The 9,700-nt window shown below is 50.1% G+C and overlaps 1 protein-coding gene across 1 annotated transcript; it reads right to left on the bottom strand.

Moving 5' to 3' along the window:
• Positions 1-1,531: 1,531 nt before the first annotated feature.
• On the bottom strand, positions 1,532-8,348 carry LOC139309262 (rano class II histocompatibility antigen, A beta chain-like). The gene is made up of 6 exons (XM_070933315.1): positions 8,192-8,348; positions 6,148-6,255; positions 2,336-2,614; positions 2,066-2,179; positions 1,804-1,827; positions 1,532-1,577 (listed from the first exon to the last, which is right to left on the bottom strand). The coding sequence occupies exons 1-6, from the start codon at positions 8,346-8,348 to the stop codon at positions 1,552-1,554; spliced, it is 708 nt and encodes a 235-aa protein (XP_070789416.1). The 3' UTR covers positions 1,532-1,551.
• Between the last annotated feature and the right edge of the window lie 1,352 nt (positions 8,349-9,700).

Below are 9,700 nucleotides of genomic sequence, written 5' to 3'. Positions count from 1 at the left end.
TTAACTATATTTTTCAAAGTCTCCATCACATTTTAAAATTATTAATGTATCTCAACTCATTCCATAATTTCATATTCCAACATCAATAATTTTCCTCATTTACTAGCCTTTCAATTTTATATCTTAATTTCCATTATTTTCATATTTAAACCAATCTACATTTCATATTACACCTGTTGATCTATTTTACAATAAACAATATACTTCTTGTTTACTTCTTATATAAATTTCTATTATTAATACATTTCCCTTAAATCAACCATTAAATGCTTTATTTCCCTTCCTTCTCTCCATTATTCTTCCCCTTTTACCCATTTTCTTTTGGTCTCTCCAAAATTCCACTTCTTAATATTTTTTTCCCTTTTTCCCATTCTCTTATTTTCTTCTTTTTCTTTTTATATTTATTGTATCTTTTCCCCTGAATCGTTTCTCTCATTTTTAAAATTGTTACCCTTTTAATTCTCCCCCTCAGTCTTTTCCCATCTCCTTCTCTTCCTTTCTTTTTCGAGTGATATTCCCCCCATCCACATTTTGTTTTTCACTGTCAATCCCAGTGTAATCATCTATTTTTTCATCTTCAATTATTTTCCTTTCAACATTATGTTCTTGCTTCACATTTATATTCTTTTTCCTTTTTTTTTTTTGGTATTCTAACCATATTTCCGCTTCTTTATCACCCTTAAATGCTTCACGCACCTTCTTAAACATTTCCATTACTTCCTCATATTCCCAATGTTCCATATTGTCAATTCAAACATTTTATTTTAATTTATATGTAGTTAAAATTCAAGTCCATGTAGTGTTCAAATATTTATTTATCTAGACCATTCCAGTTTAAGGCTTTGTTCTTTTTCACTTCTTTTCAAAGTCGGGATCCAGCTGTTTAAACAAGTACTCCTTAAAATTTCCCACGATAGTCAATATTCTTACTGTTCCTTCAATGTTTAAAGCGTTTGTTGTAGTGCTTTCTTTCCACCAGCACATGTCTCTCACCAGTCCATAAATCCCCAGGCAACAAAGTATCACTTTTAAATCCACATAGAAAATACTTTCTCGTCTCTTCAATTTCTTTTCCTTTTATTATTAAAAAATGCTTTCTCTCAGTTTTCTTTTTCTTGTATTATTTCTAATACCTCCAAATTCAATTTTAAGTCCAGGTAGAAAGTTTTCTTTTTTGGTCTTTTAACTTCCTCTTTGTTCTTTTCTCTCCAATTAACGGGGCGGCATATAAATTTAAATAAATAACATTCCCAAGTGCCAATTAGCCGTTCATTTTACGCTGGGTCCCTCCAGTTGTGAAGAAGAGAAATGGTTGAAATGGCTGGGTGAATGTAGGGGGAGTCTCAGGTGCCCCCACAATGGCTCCCCACAAATGCTCAGGGAGGACCGTGCCTGCTGGCCTTCTGCTCCTCAAAAGGGGGCTTGAGGGGAAGCAGAGCAAGGGAGCCTCTGAGCAGAAAGGGGGGTCCTGCCCTTTCGTCCCCCTGGATCTGCCCACCCTCCACCTGAACCAGTTCTGGCTTCGGACGCAAAGTAGCCAGGATGGTGGATCTAGAGGCAGCGGAGGGAGGAGCCTCCTGTGGGGACAGCAAAAAGGAAGAGGAAGGAAGGGAGGATTCCAGGATTTTCTTACATCTGAAGTTTATTCTTTTATAGCAAAGCGAAGGGAAGGGAAGTGATTTGTAGGAAGAATAATGTAGATGAAGCTGCTGTGGGTTCAAAGCCAAGAAAATTAAAGAATTTTTAAAACCACCTATAACTTGTAGGAGAGGATGAGAAGAGGAAGGAAGAGGAGAAACTCACCTGCAGGAGGTTGGATGGGAGTTGCTGGAAGGAGAAAAAGACCCAATCAGAAACCTTCAAGGGCTGGAGGACTCAGGGGGTCCCCCTCCCCATCGATAGCCCATAAGAGGTTGTGTGATCTTCACTTATAGCTCCTCAAACAAGAGAAGCTGCCAAAAATACTCCCCAAGTGGCCCCTCTTGGCCACCTGCTAAGCTTGAGGAGAGGCCTCCCCTAGAGGGCCCCCTCCCCACAACCTCTCCTCCAGCCCCCCCAGACTCACCTTTCTTGCTCTTCAGGTAGGAGAAGAGCCCCACAGCCAGGAAGGCCACTCCTATCACGGCCCCCATGATCCCCGTCCAGAGTTTGCTCCTGGCAGAGCTGGAGGAACGGGGCTCTGGGGAAGGAGAAGGAGCCTCACCTGAGCAGGAGGATCAGGCCCACCTTCCCCCAGGAGGCTCCATTCCGGCTCCCCCCACAGGGAGGGTCTCTTCCCCTTCTTAGGGCAGGATGGGGTTCCCAAACCAGAAGGGGAGGGAGGGGAGGGACTTACCCCACTGGACAGTGATGGGGGCCTCCAGGCTGGCATGCTCCACCTTGCAAGTGTAGACGTCCCCCCGTTGGGGCTGGGTCTCCAGCATCACCTGGAGCTGGTAGGTCCAGTCTCCGTTCTGGAGCTCCTCCCCAAAGGCGACGCCCTCCTCCTCCGGCTGCCCGTTCTTCAGCCACTGGACCTCGATCTCCGCGGGGTAAAAGCCGGTCGCGGTGCAGAGGAGGATGGTGTTGGGGGAAGAGGGGTCCATCTTGGTGGGGGAGATGGTGACGGGCTTGGCTGGAGGGAAGGAGGGGAAGGAGCCACATGAGAGACACAGGAGGGCCCAGAACAGGAGACATTTTGCTTCCCATCCGAGGAGCTTCTTCAGTTCTGACTGTCCCAATTGAAGCTTCTTGGGTGAGAAGCAAAAGGTCTTCAAGGGAAAACAGAGTCTATTTGCCGTCTGAAGAAACTCCTTTGGGACTGTGTTTGGAGTCCTCTTCCAAAGCGAATGGCAGCAAGGAATGAAAAGGCCTTAGACTGATGTTGTGCAACGCCAGGTCCGTGGTTAATAAGGCCCCCCTCATTTGTGAGCTAATACAGGAGGGGGGTGCGGACCTGGCAGGTATTACAGAGACCTGGTTGGGCCAAGGGGGGGGGTCCCCCTCGTAGAGATGTGCCCACCAGGTTTCCGTGCATTCCATCAGCCAAGGGCCCAGGGCAGGGGTGGGGGGGTGGCGGTCGTTATAAAGGAAGGTCTTGATCCGAGGGAGGCCACTGTACCTCAGATAGCCGGATGTGAGTCTCTCCTGGTGAAGTGGGGCCATGGGATGCAGGTGGGCCTGCTGATCGCGTACCTGGCTCCCTGCCACGTGACAGCGGCCCTGCCCGAGCTTCTCAACGTTATTGCCGGGGTGGCGGTTGATACCCCCAGACTTTTGGTCATGGGGGATTTCAACCTGCCATCTACCGGTGGGGCGTCTGGGATGGCTCGGGAGTTTATGGCTTCCATGACAGCCATGGACCTGACACAATTAATTCATGGCCCCACTCACGTGGGAGGACACACTCTGGACTTGGTTTTTATCTCTGGTCAGTGGCGGAGTGGTCTGGATATAGGGGATATAGTTATTGAACCCCTGTCATGGTCGGACCATTCTCTCCTGAGACTGGACCTTTTGACCGCTGCACCCCACTGCAGGGAGGCGGAACCGACCAGGTGTTTCCGCCCCAGGCGCCTGATGGATCCTGATAGGTTCCAGAGGGAGCTTGGGCCAGTTCCTGAAACTCTGGCTCACGACTCGGCTGAAGATCTGGTGGCTGCCTGGGATAGGACAGCCGCCGGTGCTCTGGACCGAGTCGTGCCTTTGCGGCCTCTGACCCGACGCCGAACCTGCCCGGCCCCTTGGTTCTCCGAGGAGCTGAGGGAGATGAAGTGCCGGAAAAGACGCCTAGAGAGTGGTTGGAGGGCTAGTCGCTCCGAATCCGACCGAACACTAGTTAGGTCTTATATTAAGACCTATCTAGTGGCGATAAAAGCGGCAAAGCGTAACCACTTTTCCGCTCTTATTGCATCGGCAGATAACCGCCCAGCCGCCTTGTTTAGGGTGACCCGCTCCCTCCTATATCAGGGAGCACGGGAAGACCCCTTGCAAGGGCAGGCTGAGGATTTTGCACAGTATCTGCACGATAAAATCGCTCAGATTCGGGAAGGCTTGGACTCTGACTGGGTAGATCCCGGCGGGGTGACTGAGGCTGGTCTTGAGAATGTTACCTGGGATGAGTTCGACCCTGTGACTCCTGAGGACGTGGACAGGATCCTGGGGAGGTTAAACGCAACCACATGTTTATTGGACCCGTGCCCCTCCTGGCTGGTACTGGCCACCCGGGAGGTAACACGTGGCTGGCTCCAGAGGATTATAAATGCTTCTCTGAGAGAGGGTTTCTTGCCTCCCGCCTTGAAAGAGGCGGTGGTGAGGCCCCTCCTCAAGAAGCCTTCTCTGGACCCGGCCGTTTTGGCAAACTATCGTCCGGTCTCCAACCTTCGCTTTGTTGCGAAGGTTGTGGAGAGTGTGGTTGCGCGACAGCTCCCACAGTTCCTGGATGAAACCGTCTATCTAGATCCGTGCCAGTCCGGCTTCAGGCCTGGGTACAGCACGGAGACGGCATTGGTCGCATTGGTGGATGATCTCTGGAGGGCTCGGGACAGGGGTTGTTCCTCTGTTCTGGTCCTGTTAGACCTCTCAGCGGCTTTTGATACCATCGACCATGGTATCATGCTGCGCCGGCTGGAGGGACTGGGGGTGGGAGGCACCGTGTTGCGGTGGTTCTCCTCCTATCTCTCTGACCGGTCGCAGTCTGTGTTGGCAGGGGGGCAGAGGTCGACCTCGAGGCGCCTTGCTTGCGGGGTGCCGCAAGGGTCGGTCCTCTCGCCGCTCCTGTTCAACATTTATGTGAAGCCGCTGGGTGAGATCATCCGTGGTTTTGGGGTGCGGTGCCATCTGTACGCTGATGACACTCAGCTGTACATTTCCACCCCAGACCACCCCAATGATGCCCTCGAAGTGATGTCCCAGTGTCTGGAGGCCGTGCGGGTCTGGATGGGGAGGAACAGGCTTCGGCTTAACCCTTCCAAGACCGAGTGGCTGTGGATGCCGGCGTCCCGGTATAGCCAGCTGGTGCCATCTCTGGCTATTGGGGGCGAGTCACTGACCCCCACAGAGGGGGCTCGCAACTTGGGCGTCCTCCTCGACACACGGCTGTCTTTAGAAGAGCATATGACGGCCGTGGCCAGGGGGGCTTTTTATCAGGTTCGCCTGATACGCCAGTTGCGCCCCTTTCTGGATCGGGACTCCTTGTGCACAGTCACTCATGCCTTGGTTACGTCACGCCTGGACTACTGTAACGCTCTCTACATGGGGCTCCCCCTGAGGAGCACCCGGAGGCTCCAGCTGGTGCAGAATGCGGCCGCGCGGGTGATTATGGGAGCGACGTGGCGCTCCCACGTAACACCTCTCCTGCGCGAGCTGCATTGGCTCCCGGTGGTCTTCCGGGTGCGCTTTAAGGTGTTGGTTCTCATCTTTAAAGCGCTCCATGGCTTAGGGCCAGGGTATTTGCGAGACCGCCTGCTGCTACCGATAACCTCCCACCGGCCAATACGCTCTCACAGAGAGGGCCTCCTCGGGGTGCCGTCGGTCAGGCAATGTCGGCTGGCGGCCCCCAGGGGGCGAGCCTTCTCTGTGGGGGCACCCGCCCTGTGGAATGAGCTGCCTCCTGGAATACGATTGATCCCGGACCTCCGGACCTTCCGTAAAGCCCTGAAGACGTTTTTATTTCATCAAGCCGGCCTAGCCTAAATGGTTTTTTAATTGGGATTTTAAATTTTATGGATTTGGGGTTTTAAATTTGGGTAGCCAATGATTTAATTCTTTTAATTATCTTAACTTTTGCATTTGTATGTTTTTTAATTTTGGCTGTTCACCGCCCTGAGTCCCTTCTGGGAGAAGGGCGGTATACAAATTAAATTAATAAATAAATAAATAAATAATAAAAGGGATCCTGAGAAATGGGAAAACCTAAATCCTTCCGGTTGGGATCAGGTGAACTCATCCAAAGGGAAGAATCCTCAAAATAGGCAAATCCGACAGCAGAATAAGAGAATAAGAGAGTTGGAAGGGACCTTGGAGGTCTTCTAGTCCAACCCCCTCCTCAGGCAGGAAACCCTCCACCATTTCAGACAAATGGTTGCCCAATCTCTTCTTAAAAACTTCAAGTGTTGGAGCATTCACAGCTTTTGAAGGCAAGGTAAGTTCCAGATTGATTGTTCTCACTGTGAGGAAATTTCTCCTTAGTTTTCTGTCGTTTCTCTCTTTGATTAGTTTCCGTCCATTGCTTCTTCTCTTGCCTTCTGGTGCTTTGGAAAAGAGGCTGTGATGTGGCTGCAAAGAAAAGGGCAGAGAAGCCATTTGCCCATAATTGCCAGAAGACTGACAGACCCCAAATTCTTTAGGGGCAAGATGGACAGAAGAGATTTTGGGGATTTCAAGGTGCTGCAGAGGATCCTTCTGGGGGGGGGCTTTGGGGGGATTCAGAAGGAGACCCCTACCCCAGACCAGGCTCTGCCTGCAGCCAGCTGGCCTCCTTCCCAGCTGCAGGAACCGGCCACTCCCAGGGAAGGAGGTGGGGAGGGGTCCATCCGACTCCCTCAGGGCAGCTTCTGCCCAGGATGGGGGTGGCAGGGAGGTGGGAAGGGATCCAGAGGGGATCTTGGGGAAAGGGAAGGTGTGGGTAGTTAATGGCTGAGGAGATCAGGCCAGTCCCAGGATCTCAGCAGAGCCTTGGAGAGGATCCCCCTTGATCTCCTCCTTCACCAAATGCTCCAACTGGCACAATTCTTGGATGGATTAGTGGGAGGTGGGGAGGGGCAAGATGGACAGAAGAGATTTTGGGGATTTCAAGGTGCTGCAGAGGAGCCTTCCGGGGGGGGCTTTGGGGGGGGATTCAGAAGGAAGGATTTGGCTGCAGGTGAAGCTGAGTCTGTGAACAAAAAGGGGGTTTCAAGGAGGGATTTTCTCCCAGACCCCCAAAATTGGCTGAAATTTCTCAGCGTCTGAATCAGCTTCTCCTCAAGACAGACACCAGACCAGGATTCCACGTGATTCGGGCTTTTACATCTTGGTTTAAGCATTGAATCATTATAAATTTATTATAATCATTATAAACTTCCTTTATTTGTTTGTTTGTTCTTGGATTTAAAAGCTGCCGGACTGCAAAAAACTCAAATGAAGAAAGAAGAAAAAGGAGCTTATCAAGCGGACAACAGGCAGAAGAGTCTCCTTTTGAAATTTTTTCTTTAAAAAATCATTTTTTTATCCCAAAGTGCCAAAAACAGCATTTCTGGAGCAGAGAAACAGAGGGAGGGGCTTCTGAGTGGGAAGAGGGAAGGAGACGGGAGGTCCCTGAATAGGATAGAAATGAATCAGGGATAGAGAGAAATATATATGTAGATACAGGGAGTCCTTGATTTATGACCACAATTGAGCCCCAAATTTTCTGTTGCTAAGTGAGACGTTTGTTCAATGAATTTTGCCCCGTGTATCTTTCTTGCCACAGGGGATCACGTGGCCCCGGGACGCTCCCACCGTCATAAGTATGAGTCAGTTGCGAAGCATCTGGATTTTGATCATGTGACCCGGGGGATGCTGCAACGGTCGTAAGTGTGAAAAGCGGTCATAAGTCATTTTTTTCACTGCCGTTGTAACTTTGAATGGTCACTAAATGAACTGTTGTAAGTCAAGGACTGCCTCTATTGAATAGGCGAGAGAGACCTTGCTGGATTCCTCTCCCCCACCCCAAATCATATTAGGGTTGGTTTTCCGGGATCATAACAGAATAAGAGAGTTGGAAGGGACCTCTGTTTTGCGCCCCACCCCCGCATGATACTCATCCAATCTCCTCAGTATTCCTGGAGAGGTGGACTAGATGCCCTTTGAGTTCCCACAGTGCCCAGAAGGAGCCTAAGATGGAGCTGCCGAGAGTCCAGAAGGGCAAAGTGGATCCAGAGCTGGAGGGGTCCTTCGGGGCTCAGTCTGGGAGGAGGGAGCCCCCAGCAGCTGCCCTGGATGACAAGGGGGGAGGGGCAGCCCCACAGCCAGCCAGGACTTGGGGGTCACACGCTCCCCCCAATCCGAAGGGAAGCCAGGAAAACCCTCAGCTGACAGTCCAGGCAGGATCTGCAGGGATCCCTCCTAATCCAGCCAGATCACCAGGCCATGGGGGAATTTCTGCACGGATCTCTTGGCTTTACAAGAGAAAACGGCCTTTCCCTTCTTTGAAAGCCGTGCCTGTATGAAGCGGCTCCTTCCGATTTCCCACCCCTCGACCCCAAATGTGAAGGAATCTCCCCCTTTCTTCCTTTCTGTGGGTCGGGATCCCCCTTTTCCTTGCAAAGCAGCCCCGCGTGAAGATCCCGGAATAAACTTTGGCCGTTTCTCCTCCGTTTCCCGCTCCTTTCCTCGGAGAACGTCCACATCTTTGCCATCATTTCAAGATATTTTTCTCTTTCAACAGAAAAATATATAAAGTAACTTTTTGGAAGAAATGGTGCCAGGATAAAAGTGCAGTTATAAAGTGGAATCTGATGAACCTTTTCCCCATAAATTTGCATATTTTGGCTGTGGAACAAGAAGTGCTTCTAAAACGTCTTTTGGTTATTATTTATTAAGACTATTATGGCATAAAACAGAAAATAAAGATAGTGAGGAAAAGGGAAAGGAAGGGGAAGGAGAAGCAGGGGATAAAGGGCAAAGGAGCAGGGGAAGTGGGCCCTCCCTTCTTGATTAATCTTCTAATTAAGTCATTTAGGGAGAATTCCAGAATCCCCTGCAGATGAAATGGGGAGGAATCCCTGGTCCTCTCCAGCCTTTTCCTCCATGAAATGGGTCTATTTTCCCTCTGTCTGTCCCTGCCTATCAACTACACCCCCGCAGTGTGGGCCTGCCTTGGGGGAGGGGGTTGAAAGGGAATAAATAGATGTTATTTTCCCTGAAGCTGCATCGAGAGAATCCAGGATAGGATGGGTGTTGCTCGGTTCTGCCTGGAGACGGAGCACGTGATCATAATTTGCACATGTAGTCCCTCCTTTCTCGCCTGGTGCTTCCCCAGTTCGGCTCAATCTTCAGCGCAGAGAGACGTGTTTGAATGAGCAGCTTCACCTTTCATTCTGTGATCATCTAAGCGTGAGCTTTCGAAGGGATTTATTATTGTAATTGTGAGGATCGCTTTTGCGATCAGGCTGCTAGCTGGTCCGCTGGTTAGCGGCCTTGTGCCGACTTTTCTACAGCCGAGGTCCCCGCCAGGTTCTGAAGGTCCTGGCTGAATCCCTGCGTCTGGCACCACATCTTCTCCAGCCTCCTCATTGTTTGACTCGAGTGCCAGCTGCACAGGGTGCTGGCGCAGCACCACACCAGCCTCCTCGTTGTCAGAATCAGGGAGATAAAATCAAAACCCTCGACTGGAAGGTGCAACTGAAGAAGTTTAATGTGGAGGAAATACGCAGCTGCTGTCCAGTGGAAGAGGGAGATACAACAGATACAACAGTTTGGACACAAACTGTTAGTTTTATATCCATATAAATGAATTTAAGATTCGCAGCAGAGAAGACAGTCAGGAACATCCTGAGGTAAATCTCAAACGGCGCCCAGAAGGAAAAGGCGGGAAAAAGGGAAACGCCCCCTTTCCACCCGCAGCAACCAATCAGAGCGCAGATCCCCTCAGCCACAACGGGGTCTTCGCGACCATTGGGTACTTAACCTTCTTCAGCCATTAAATTGAATATCTTCACATTTAAAGTGTTCAAAGGAAACAGATGTAAAACAACTTTGC

This window comes from Pituophis catenifer, unplaced genomic scaffold (genome assembly GCF_029215685.1).
Source record: "Pituophis catenifer annectens isolate HBS135680 unplaced genomic scaffold, rPitCat1.0.hap2 SCAF_2, whole genome shotgun sequence".
Taxonomy (NCBI): Eukaryota; Metazoa; Chordata; class Lepidosauria; order Squamata; family Colubridae; genus Pituophis; species Pituophis catenifer.
The sequence above is the reverse complement of the archived record's forward strand: the minus strand, read 5'-3'. Positions and strand labels throughout refer to the sequence as shown.